This window comes from Pelobates fuscus, chromosome 6 (genome assembly GCF_036172605.1).
Source record: "Pelobates fuscus isolate aPelFus1 chromosome 6, aPelFus1.pri, whole genome shotgun sequence".
Taxonomy (NCBI): Eukaryota; Metazoa; Chordata; class Amphibia; order Anura; family Pelobatidae; genus Pelobates; species Pelobates fuscus.
The window spans coordinates 212,950,706-212,964,452 of NC_086322.1; the positions used below are offsets into that span (position 1 = coordinate 212,950,706).

At 41.0% G+C, this 13,747-nt stretch overlaps 1 protein-coding gene across 1 annotated transcript; it reads right to left on the minus strand.

Annotated features, from left to right (window-relative positions):
* Positions 1-5,499: 5,499 nt before the first annotated feature.
* LOC134566126 (putative tyrosine carboxypeptidase MATCAP2) lies at positions 5,500-6,486 on the minus strand. Its single transcript, XM_063425831.1, has one exon. The coding sequence runs from the start codon at positions 6,484-6,486 to the stop codon at positions 5,500-5,502; it is 987 nt and encodes a 328-aa protein (XP_063281901.1).
* Between the last annotated feature and the right edge of the window lie 7,261 nt (positions 6,487-13,747).

The window sequence follows — 13,747 nt, forward strand, 5'->3', positions numbered from 1 at the left end:
TGGATGTACCCACAGGTATACCAAATTTAAAAACCAAATTAATAGGCCATATAGCACTTACCACACAAAGACTTAACGCTAGAGTGTCCAAATCTAAAATAGCACTGACAATCAAGGAAGTAATACTGGAATTAGATAGACAATGCTCATTTGAGCGACACCTCATGATATTTACCCTCACTAATACATATCTGAAATCCTGGCAGGTGTGGGGCGCATGGAGATCGAGTACCTGTAAAGCTGTACAAAATCCAACCCCAACTCCAATCAGTTAGCATACTAAAGGTCCTTATAACTTTGCCTGACCTACCCAGGATATCAACCTGACTCAGGGACTCGAGTAATACTTCTGTACTGTATCATAGCTATGTGAATCAATATGTTGTGTTTTCAAACAAGTGTAATGTACGTTGACCTTGTGCACAAAGCATTGACTCTCCTCTTGCCTTCTGTATCCCCTGCCCCCATCTTTAAAAAAACTTCAATAAACTTTCAAGTTGAAAAAAAAAAAATCCAATAAGTTGTTATAGGCTTCTATCCGGAGAAACCAAGTTCAGGAATCCAGAATAACCAAATTCACATACAGAGTCATTCAATTCAATAGGTTAGCTCTGTATGGTAGACTCTGAAACAGTCTGTTATACAAAGGCCATGTAGAGATGGGCAGGAAGGGCATTAATAGCTAGAGACAAAGTCCTTTAATGTAGCATACGCAATACTTTATTTGGGGTGACTTTTTGCAGTTTTTTGGGGGGGAGGGAGGGGAAGTGCTTGCTACAAAGTCTCTGGACATCTTCTAATGCAAAAGTGGGAGGATTAGGGGGCTGAGTAAATACAATTTTGAAAAAAAGCTTTAATTTAAAACCAAGAAAAGGGTTTGGCTTCCCTGTGGCTGCTACTGGTTTATACAGCACATATTTGCCAATTTTTTAATACCAGTATTTAGTCTTTCGAATAAGACTGTATACACCAATCAGTCAAATCTACTCCCCCATATATCCCCATATCCCGCCTCCCAAAAAAAATTGTAAAAAAAATAACACACCTGCAAATTTTTTAAATGCTTTCTGTTTTTTTTTTCATGTATTGCACAAATTTGTAAACTTTGCAAAACCCCTGTTAGCTCCTTCTACAAATCCCCTCCCCTGTTCTTCCCCTCTTCTACAAACCCTTGCACTGCCCCCTTCTACAAAACCCCTGCACTACCCTTCCACAAATCCTCTGCTCAGCCCCCCTTGTAGAAGACCCCTTTCACACCGTTACAGACAGAAAGTCAAACGCACACAGTCACATGCAGACAATCACAGGCAGTCACACACACAGTTACAGGCAGACAGTTATACACACAGTCAGTTACAAGCAGACACTCACAGTTGTAGCCAGACAGTCACGCACACAGTTACAGGCAGACAGTCACACATACAGTCAAACACACACACAGTCACAGGCAGACAGTCACACACACATAGTTACAGTCACACACAGTTACAGGCAGCATCACACAGTCACAGGCAGACAGTCACACGTACACGGTTACAGGCAACATCACACAGTCACATGCAGACAGTCACACACATAGTCACATGCAGATAGTGACACACACCACTATAGGTAGACAGTTACACACACAGTCAGTTACAGGTAGTCACACAAAGTAGTAGCCAGACAGTTACACACACAGTTACAGGCAGACAGTGACATATACAGTCACACACAAACACAGTCACAAGTAGACAGTCACACACACACACACACACACACACACACACACACACACACACACAGTTACAGTCACACGCACAATTACAGACAGATACAGGCAGTCACACACACATGGTTACAGGCAGACAGTTAAACACACAAACACACACACACTGTTACAGGCAGACAGTTACACACACACACAGTTACAGGCAGACAGTTAAACACACACACACACACACACACACACTTACAGGCAGGCAGACTGTCACACACACACACACACACACATACATACAAATACACACACACACAGTTACAGGCAGGCAGACTCTCACACATACATACACATATAGCCACAGGCAGTCATACACAAACAGACACAGTTACAGGCAGGCAGACACACATACACACAGTTACAGGCAGGCAGGCAGACTCACACACACACACACACACACACACACACACACACACACACGCACACAGTTACAGGCAGACAGTCACACACACACACACACACGCAGGCAGACAGTCACACACACACACACACACACACACACACACACTCTTACTTACAGACAGTGTGAGCTGGAGGAGGAGTGGATTAACTGAAGTCCTTCACTGAAGCCAGTTAGTTGGAGAAGCAGGGATTCCTTCTTGCTGCTTCTCCATGTGTAGAAGTAACAGCAGCGTAAGGTAAGGGGCGTGTTAAGCTTGCCCCCGCTGCTGTTTTTGGACCGCCCCTGACTTACTAGCCTGCCCCCACTTTCATTCCGTGCAACCAGTTCAGGTGGTAATTACTGGCATCTGCGTATTTGAGCTGTGCGGCTCACACATCCCCCTCCAGCTCCCAGAACTAGGGTCATGGCGCCCCCCTATCTGGTGGCACCAGAGGCGGACCGCCCCCCCCCCCCCTTCCCCTTAGAAGGCCACTGATACTTGCTGTACTATACAGAGCACTTTGATTTTTCTAGCACTTTTCATGGTTTGGGGGGAAACATCTGCGCGTTTTACGTACTGTGCCACATGCTAGGCTAGGGTTTCAAATACTACAGTAATAATTATCAATCCCTAGATGATAGTCTTTATTCATCAAGGGAAGAAGCAGATCACACACAATCTAGCCATTTGTGCCCACAGAATCAAGGCATCCTGGTGGGTCAAGACGACTATATTTCCCTTAATAAATGCAAAATGCCCAGGTGTAACCAATAGTGGATTTGCTAAATTTGTAAAATGTAATCCCATATGATGAGCACCTTGATAGGATACATTGATGAAATTCAATCGAAGATTGCTTTTTAAGCAGAAATTCATCTATGCGTATCTTTTGTTCTAGGATGTAATTTGGGGAAAATGTATCAGAAAGTTGTTTGATACGGGCCTGAATTTTGTGTAACCTGTCAAAGAATGGGTTATTTCTAGGGGGTCACAGTGCATTGTCTTTAAGAAGGAGGAACCTCATTTTTTGTCATATTGATACATCTTTATAATCAATAGATTGAGGCATTTTGTAAGTTGAGTTCATATGGAGATAGGATAAGGGGATTTCTGTTTATATTAGTTTACTGGTTTGCACTATGTATATGTGTATTTCATGTTTCAATTTTTTCTACATTTAAGATCTGTATGAGATTGTAAATATATATATATATATATATATATATATATATATATAGGAAACATGGGGGGATGGTTGCACTCACCTAAACATGCTTAAATGGGGTGCTGCTGGGGGCCATATTATACAATAAACAATACACAAGATCCAGCGCACTCTCCTATCCACTAAACAGCAACTTCAACCATCCCATTAATCTCATAAGAGCAGACATTAGACTGTGAGAGTAGGACCTGCCAAAGATGGGGTACATTGACGTTGTGGCAGGCTTATGCAATGTATGATCATATAATGTAACTAAATCCCCATTTTTTTGCCTAGATTAGATGTTTTTAAAAAAAAACTTTTACAAACTAATAAAATCTGTCAACATTGAAGTTGCTGTTTAGTGGATAGGAGAGTGCGCTGGATCTTGTGTATTGTTTATTATATATATATATATATATATATATATATATATATATATATATATATATATATATATAGTTAGCTGATGGCGTACCTGGATGTGGCTGAATTTCCAGATTTCCACTTCCTTCTACTCTGGCGTATTCTAACCTGATGTCAGACTGGAAGAAAAAAAAGATACTATAAAAGTCAAGTACAATACAGGGGTAAAAAAAAAGCAGCAGGGTAAAGAAAAACAAAAAGGCCAGTAGACACGGTAAATAACATTATAAAAGAAAAGCCCCCATTGGAAAGAGAGGTAGATGTAGGAAATATACTCACTGAGTAGTCATGAGGGTGGGATTCGATGACTTGTTGCAGCCAGGTTTTACAGGATGGTGGAATTGTGACAGTATCCTGGGAAACTTTATGCTACACTATGTAAATCTGCCTGATGGTCTAACTGTGAAAGCTTAATTGACAATCGTCTTTAGTAAAGATTTGTTGGTTTGCATTCTCCTCTCCAGATGCATCATGTACTGGTTCCTGTCCTTATTTGCACCTGTATAACAGAAAGAGTGTAATTGCATATATAATATATCAGTTTTCTGGTTATATATAGAAGGATCTCTGACAATGGATAGATACACCTGAGAGAGCTCCAATGGGTGGAGCAAAAATGTCATGGGTGACGTCGGAGATACCGGAACTAGGAAGGAGTTCACTGGGGAGATGCTAGAAATACACAATAACTGTGAGAAATCTGTATTTGCAGTGAAACTACTTTCAATATGATAAAACTTGCATCCAAATGATCTTTTTCTATTCGGATTTGCAATGTACCAATATCCAAGGTCTAATCTGAGTCACTTTGTTTTGCGTTCATATGAGGAAAGGGTAAGGGGATTATCGTTTATACTACAGTTTACTGGTTTGCATTCTGTATATGTGTTTTTCATGTTTTTAAAGTTTTCTACATTTAAGATATCTGTGAGATTGTAACTCTATATTCACTTAGCTGATGGCATACCTGGATGTGGTTACATTTCCAGTTGTTCACTTCCTTCTGTCGTGGCTTGTTCTAGCCTGATGGCAGACTGGAAAAAATAAAAAATAATTTGCTAAGAAACTATAAAAGTCATGTACAATAAAGGAAAAACACAGCAGCAGGGTAAAGAAAAAGAAAGGAACAGAAGACACGGTAAGTAAAATTATAATAGAAAAGTCATCCATGGACTGTCTCTTTAAACCGCGAACACTCCAGAGATTTGCACTGCACCAGTGTCCAGGGTCTGATCTGAGCTACTTTGTGAGTTGCTCAGATGTACTGGTTTGCACTATGTATATGTATTTCATGTTTTTAAGGCTTTCTTTATGGAAGATATCTATGAGATAGTAACTCTATATAAACTTAGCTGAAAGCTTACCTGGATGTGGCTGAATTTGCATATATCCACTTCCTGTTTGCATTGGAGTGTTCTAACCTGATGGCAGGCTGGAAGAAATGGGAAAAAAGATAAGATACCATGAAGGCCAAATATAATACAGAAAAAAGTAGCAGGGTAAAGAAAAGAAAAAACAATAGACATATAAGAAACTATTAGAAAAGAAAAGATGCCATTAGAAAGAGAGGTAGATGTAGGAAATATTCTTACTGAGTAGTCATGATGGTGGGATTCGATGATTGGTGGTAGATGGCCAGGGTTTGCAGGATGGTGGAATTTGACAGTATCCTGGGAAACTTTATGCTACACCATGTAGATCTGCCCGATGGTCTTAACATTCACCGCTCAATCGACAAGCGTTTTTAGTAAAGTGTCTGTTAGTTCGTTGACTTGCATTATCTTTTCCAGACGCATCATGTACTGGTTCCTGTCTTTGAGAAATTGAGGGATCCTCGGCTTACTAAGCACGGCAGTCTTTTTTAGACGGTTTATATCCTCGTAGGAAACCTTTCCCATTGCCATTAGCAGCTTGAAATCTATGGTATGTCTGCGTCTTAGGATTTGTAGAACACCTTCAAGGTACACCTGATCCTTATTACAACATCCTGGCTGTGATGTGTCTGTCAAGCCCCTCTTTGCTCGGACACAATAATACCATCTGGCTTCTGGGTCTCTGACAAATATTTTCAAATGCTCAAATAGTTCACTGAATGACATTGAGCTTGCTTTGTAGATGGTATAGTACAGGAGGGCAACTCTGCACAAATCGGGTTCAGGATGATATAAAAGGCTGTGGATGGTTGCCAGTCCTTCTTCGGTTGGATTTGCTGGTTCCAGACCATACTCTTCTCGACCTTTGCTGTTATGCCATGGCTGTTTACTGTTGTTGACTGTTCTAAAATAATGAGTTCCAATCTCATGTCTCAGTGTACCTTGAAGCCACTTTTCTCGTGCCATAGAGACATTTATTGTCATCGTTGGTTGCCTTTTCACAGTTCCCATAGAGGCTTGTGATATTACATCTTCAGTGAGATTAACAGCAATCTCCCCTTGACACCCTTCAGTCTCCATGTATTTGCGTACTTCCTGATAGATCTGCTTTGCTGGTAGAAGATTGCCTCCTGTAGCTTGTTCATAATTTTCATAATTGTTATATTTCTTGAGTGTGTTTTGTATGATATTAATGGCCACTTGAAGAAATCTGTTGGAGGCATGGCTGTGCTGGGCTGAGGCAGATGGCAGAGGAGTTTTGTTATATTGAAACTGAGGGTTATACATAAAGTTCGATTTGAAAAATTTATCCTTCTCTTTTTTCAAATTTAAAGGCTTCATTAATTTTGGATTACAATAATCCTTCCCTGGAGGTGTGGGGACCAGCAACACTTTATCTTCAGTCAAGCTGGGTTGAAAATGTTCCCTCTCAGAATCAAGTTTTGGTGTATTGGTGAGCACTTTCTGTTTATTATTGACCGACGGTTTCTTTGAGCTGAAAATGCTGGTGTTCCCTTTGCTGGAGTTAGGACTCACATGGTCCTTATAGGGAGGAAGTGGTGGTGTAGAGATCATCGACATTTTACCTTGAGCCAAGCTGGGTAAGTCGTGTTTCTTCTCAGAATAGATTTTTGTCCTTTTTGTGAGCACTTTCTGTCTCTCAGAGTCCTTTGTGTTGGAGGTAGGACCTGAAAGGTTCATTTTGGCAGCAAGTGGCAGTTTGAACGCCTGCAACACTTTACCTTCAGTTGAGTTGGATAAGATGTATTTCCTCTCACAATCGATTTTGTGTTTGTTTGTTAGCACTTTCTGGCTTACATTGACTGAAATAGTCCTCGAAGAGCTTATGCTGGGGTTCCTTGTTTTGGGGATAGGAACCGAGAGGTTAATTTTGGCATTAACAGGTCTGGTTGCCAGACGTATGCTACGCACTGTCAGTGGGAAGTTAGGCTCCATTGTTTTACCTGATCAATTCCGCTTAACAAAAAACGTGAATTGCTCGGAGTGGAAACCCTTCTTCTTCTGTACAATATCAAGTTTTAGTGTCTGATACCTGAAATAACTCTGTCTCTCAGCAGACCTGCAGCAATTTCCTGCACACTAGGTCCAGAGCTTTCAGAGTGACAGCACTAGTAGCTGAGTCCTGGTGCAGCTCTGATGTCATAGAATGTCACAGAGGAGGACAATCACTGCAGGTTTAAAGGCACCAAATATAACTTGATTTTACCCTTAAAGTTCAATTTAAATTCCAGGGTTGTTCACTAAAGTGAGAATTCAAAGTGAATTTCAAACTTTAGGCCATAGTAACTGAAATGGAATCGTAGCTCGAGTAAGAATGTTTCCAGTTTGGCTATTGTGGCCTTCAATTTAAAATTCACTTTCAATTCTCACTTGAATTCTGTTTGTATTGGTATCCTAAATAACATTTTCTTACATTATCCCTACATTATGACTGTGCCCCTTTCTATCTCCTTTAGATCTTTATGTTGTTTTTTTTGTGAATTTGCATACTGTGCTGTGATAGGCTGGAATGTTGCCGGCCAGGCAGATTGAGGTGTGTATGTGTATACAATATTACTACCGGTTACAAAGTGCTTTGTCTACATCTGCCAATTTATATGTGTTTGTTTCTGATAACAGGTTTAAATAGCTAGACAGTGATATATTCTTTAATTGGTGTGGTATCAATGGTTGATACACCAATTGAAGATGATATCACTGTTATTGTACTATATAAAAATAGCTCATTCAGTAGATAAACCCCAGCTGGTCTAATAGCTGGAGCTAACTGATACTAGCTAACATTGCACAAACTGTATCAACATATTGTTATGATACTTCTATCAAATTGAGACTGCAACTATTTCATACATTGGTATTTTAATAGAATTGCATTAAGTTTTATTAAGTTATATACCGTCTTGTAAATATTTTGTTGTGCACATTTATGGAACACTGCTCTTATCCTTAAAGGTAGAAATCATTCACTAGTCCTGGATACTCATTAGATTATAGCTAATACCTTGCTCTCATTCTGCATTTTGTTTTGTTTTTTAGTGGGAGCCCTGTCATTTCCAGTAGAGTAGTATCTCTAGCCATACTATCTACTCCTAATCTGAGACCTCAAATCTCAACCACAACTACATTATTTTTTTTGATAGCTGTCACTATGGTCCCTGGTTGGATAACATCCCTAAGGGACAAATGATGAGGATCAGGAGGAATTGTACTAATATTGAATCATATGAGATTCAAGCGAATAAACCAGTTAGCGATTTCATAGCAAAACACTACCCAAAAGATATATTGGATAAGGCATTTAAGGAGGTTAAAATATTAAATAGGGAAGATCTCCTAAAAAATTGTAAAAGAAAGAACAACCAAACCAAGAATAAGACAAATGAAGTCCCATTAAGGTTTAATTATTCAGGTAGGAATAAAGAATTTAAGAGTATTATCAGAAGTACTGGCTCATTCGGCTCTGCTGTGGACCACCATCTACCTGAGCCACTATGCAGACAGGGACAGAGCACTATGTACATCTCACACCCTTGGGCGGCCATCATGCATCATGTCAGACAGCAACCTGGAAGAAGGCCTCGAGACCAGATCCTAATCGTCACCAGATCTGTTTATCTATGTCCACCTTTTGAGCCAGAAAATTCCTAATAAACCCCAAACAATCTACAGAGGGATACCTAGTATTAAGAACCACCTTATCAGAAGTAGTTTCAAACAAGATAAAAATATAAAAATATTTTTAAATAGCGATATAGGTTTCTTTTAATGCGGATATTGCTTGGCATGTAGGACCACAAGAGCATCTAAATGCGTTAAGAAAGAACTAATAAGAGGAAACACTGGGAAAATATATAAAATGTAACGACTAATAACTTGCCATACTACTAACTGTATAAATGTCCTTACTTGCCCCTGCAAAATGCAATACGTAGGGAAAACCACCAGACAGATACATATCCACATTGAAAGAACATATACGGAACATAAAAAGAGTCTTCAAAGAGCACCCTTTATCTTCACACTTTATACACAAACATCAAGGAGAGAGACCCCACTAAATTACTTGGCATTGAAAGGGTGAATAGGAGTTGGAGAGGGGAAGATCTGGATAACAAACTTGCTAAACAAGAAATTAGGTGGGTGTTTAAACTGAAATCGTTATCCCCGGGAGTTTAAATTGGGACTTTGAGATTTCTTTTCCTCTATAGACTTCCATTCTTATGGCTAACAGGCTCTCTGTATCTTTAGAGGATATGAGGAGCAGTCTTTTTAGCCTTGATGGTTTTAAAGGAGAACTTCTTTGCCCTTTAAATGTGTCCTGCATTTATAACCATATACTGACATAGCTGCTGCATAAGATGGACTTTTTTCCTTTGGTATTATATGTAAGGAATTTTTTATTGTTTTACTGCTCATTCTATTTCCAACCTACTTTCTGATTCCTTATGATCTAGATGGAGCTTTTGTGCTTTCTAAAACTACTTGTGGTTGTGTACATACTTAATGTTATACATTGAAAAAGCAGGTGCAATTGCATTGAGATGTGTTCTGTATTTTATCTTTATTTTCACACTGTATGCAATGATTATGGCTTTATATATATGCACACTTAAAGTACAATACTGTTTGATGTACATTAGCAGTTTTTCTGCATTGCTTACGGTTTCTATGTTTAATAAGAGGATGGATGGACACCAGACTTAGTATACACCCCCTGAGAGGAGTAACAGAACAAATTATTTAAAATGAATCCACGCTCCCAGACCAATGATAAAACAGAAGGGAAGGGGACAGAGGCTTAAAAGAAGGTGCTATAGATCCATGATGTCGTAGGAAGAAGCCCAGGAAGGAGAGCGAAATGCGCCATGCAGACGTCACTGGAGAGGCAGATCCGGATCGGGATGGACGAAACCCAGAAGTGACTGATACAGAGTGGCTACAGCCATTTTTACTTGGTATACACATGCTTTTATGTAGGTTTTTTACTGGCATACCCACCATTCGCTAAGTAAGAGTTTTTAACCTTTTTTTTTACCTATACATTGTTCAAGATGCTATTCAATTAGGGGTTTCTTCCTCTCTCTGTCCTATATTACATAGAACCATCTTGCTACAGAGAACACATCATCTAGATTTCATCTACACCGCGTGGGACCTTTCCCTCTCAAGTGGAGCCTTGCAAACCCAGAGCCAGTGGTGATAGGGCTCTGGTACATGTGAGTTCTTACCCTTCTCCCCTATTGTACACTGTACTATTCAGGTAGTCTGCACTATATTTGTCTCTAGTATTCATTTGTAGATAGGTTATCATCCGTTTTAGCGTGCTTATTTTGGTAAAAAAATGTATTCGTGTATACATTGTGTCACTGTGGTTCACTGCAGCTAAACTGAGTGCTTCATCACCTCTATACCACTTACACACTGTTGGTTTCTAAATAAGGCATTATCCCATCAAGGGATTTTATTTAATGATAGTATATGTAGGGTTTTATTTTATTGGGGGTTAAGGGGGGTAGGGGACTAGTGGCTTGGTGGAGGAGAATAGGCCCCCCTTTTGTTACTTTTGGCCCACACCTGCCACTCATGGGTGGGGGCCGGGAAGGGGGGGGGGAGGCAGTAGGGTATAACATGGGTACATGTACTATAGAATGAGCACAACCAAAAAGAATAAATAGATCTACTTTATTATGTAAACCAAAAACACTTGATAACCATGAAAGGCTCTATTAACAATGTGGTACTAATAAAATACATGCCACAAATTTTGTTTTTACATCGATAATATTTATGTATTATCAAGAGTACCCTAGAATATACAAGAATTGAGAAAAGTCGAATTTCTAAGTAAATGCCCCAAATGTTTCGTCAAAAAAGCCTTTATCTAAGGATCATGTAAAGAGGAAATCCACTGATCCCTTATATAGCCTTAGGGGGAACATATAATGGGAAACACATGTGCATGTGGGTGGTCACCCAATTGATAGGATACTCCCAGTCATGAAAAAATAATCATGCTCATCAAGGAAACCAAAAACATAAACACAATCACATAATCTAAAGAAAACTGGGAAAGTACATGGTGATAATAGAAATCATATGCTGCTCTTAAAGGTCACCAGAACAACTACAGCTTAATGTGAGTGTAATCATTACCTTTAGGCATTTTCATGCAAACACTGACTTTTCAGAGAAAAGGCAGTGTTTACATTGACCCCTAGGGATACCTCAAGTGGCCACTCCTTAGAGGCCACTGGAGGTGCTTCCTGGGGCAGTGCTGAACAGTAGGTAGAACTACCGTCTAGAGTGTCCACATCCTGCATGGGGACGCTGAAATTTTTTCATAGAGATGCATTGATTCAATGCATCTCTATGAGGAGGTGCTGATTGGCCTAAACAGTGTTTGGCCCATCCCATCCCGCCTCCTTGCCTATTGGAAAGCATTGGATTGGCTAAAAATCGTAAATTCTGATGATGCCACCAAGGAGGCGGATCGGAGGCAGGGCCAGCAACCAGATACTGCTGGTATCTTGAAACGGAAAATCATGCAATAAACGAATTAATTCATTAATAGGCATTATGTAATTCGCTTCTCCTTCCCTTATCACCTCGTCTCTGTGATGTGTGTGACACTGATAGCTGAGTACGTTTTTAAAATACACCTCACGCCTAAAGTAATGTGTACAATCTAGTGATGTTACTTTTAGGTGTGAGGGGTGTCACACACATTACGGAGACGAGTCAGGTAGGGAAGGAGGAGCAAGGCTATCTAGGCGTCTGCTAAGGACTTAAGGAGTACCAACGGTCCCCGGGCTAGGGGGCGCAATGCATGCCTTGCCTGGATAAGGAATATTCACAGCTTCATATGGACAAGTGTACTGGTAAACGGGTCAGAGACCTGCTGTGTAGTGTTAGTAAATATCCATGGCAAGTGTTACCAAAAAGCAGCAAAGGCCTTAGGGCACTCCAGCAGGGGGCGCCAACTCTGAAGACTATAAGGCTAGGGATTTGCAGGAAACCGTAAAATACAGACAGCCTGATATATAGGGAAAATATACTAAAGCATTACTTCTGCTAAGAGGAAGGGGCGGGGCTCTCAGAGTGCAGGGTGAGAGAGGACCCGAGACTCATAGGAGCAGTGAGAAATGTATGCATCCGAGTAACTGACACTCCTCCTATTGCATCTTCTGGATTCCAGGTAAGAGTGACAGAATTAATACGCTTCTAAGATCCTCTTTCCTCTTTTAGAATTCCTCTTTCAAAAGCCCAAATCTGCCACTGCCCTCTACTCTAACCCCCACTATCCTGCCACTGCCAACTCTACTCCAACTACCAGTATCCTGCTACTGCCTCCTCCACCCTGATGTCCTCTAACCTGCCACTGCCCAATTTACTCATGCCATTGCCTTCTTGAGCCCAGTTCCAATAATCTGCCACTATCCACTCCACCTCCCACTGTCCTGTTATTTTTTCCCCAATTCTTACGAACTACTCTATAGTCCACAATTCGCTTTACCCCTCTCTACTTTCCTACCTCTTTAAATTCTTCCTTTAATCCAGCGGTTGCCAAACAGGGGAACCATAGAATGTTTCCCCGGTGCTATGATTATAGCACCAGGGAAACATTACTGCTGAACAGGGGCCCGGTCCTTTAAGACCGCGACCGGGCACCTGTAATGTCAGCCGGCTGGGAGGAAGTGACAGTCTGTCACTTCCTCCCAGCATCCTGCAAGGAGCAGCGCAGGAGGAGGCAGCCGCAGCGTAAGGGGAGGAGCATGAAGCGCTCCAGACCCCTCACTCTCACCAGCAGCAGGACTCCAAGCCACCCTCCTGGCACGTAAGGTAAGCTGACAGGAGGCTGGCTGGAGATATAAAAAAAAAATAATCACTTGTCTGTATGTGTATGAGTTTGAGTGTGTGTGTGTGTATGAGTGTTTGTATGTATGAATGTGTGTGTGTGTGAGTATGAGTATGAGTGTGAGTATGAGGGTGTTTGTGAGTGAGTGTGTGTATATATATTGTGACAAACTTACTTCCCTGTGTGTGTTTGTCCAGGATCTTTTGGCACTTGCACAGCCCTCTAGGGTAAGGAAGCCAGGCCAAAACAAAGTCCAGTTTCAAAGGTCTCTGGCCTGTTTATTTTCTGTTAAGAAGTAACGGGATACAACGGGATACAACGGGATACAACGGGATACAACGGGATACAACGGGATACAACGGGATACAACGGGATACAACGGGATACAACGGGATACAACGGGATACAACGGGATACAACGGGATACAACTAGCAGCAAACCTTTCTCCTCAAAACACTTCCCTCACTCCACCCTGCTTTAACTGCAGTTATATAGCTGCTCACAGCCCCTACAGGTGAGGCTAATGACTTCGTTAGGCAGTGAGCCAGAACTCCTCAGAATACCTGGGCTGGACTCATGCACAGCCACTCTGACAGCCACCCTGCTCTTTCGAATACTCCACCCCAGGGACCCAAATAACAACATAGAAAAAAACTAAATTTCAACTTAACTTTCCCTGGGGCTGCATGTGCTTACCCACATGTCAGGATAGTGGCTGTGCAAAA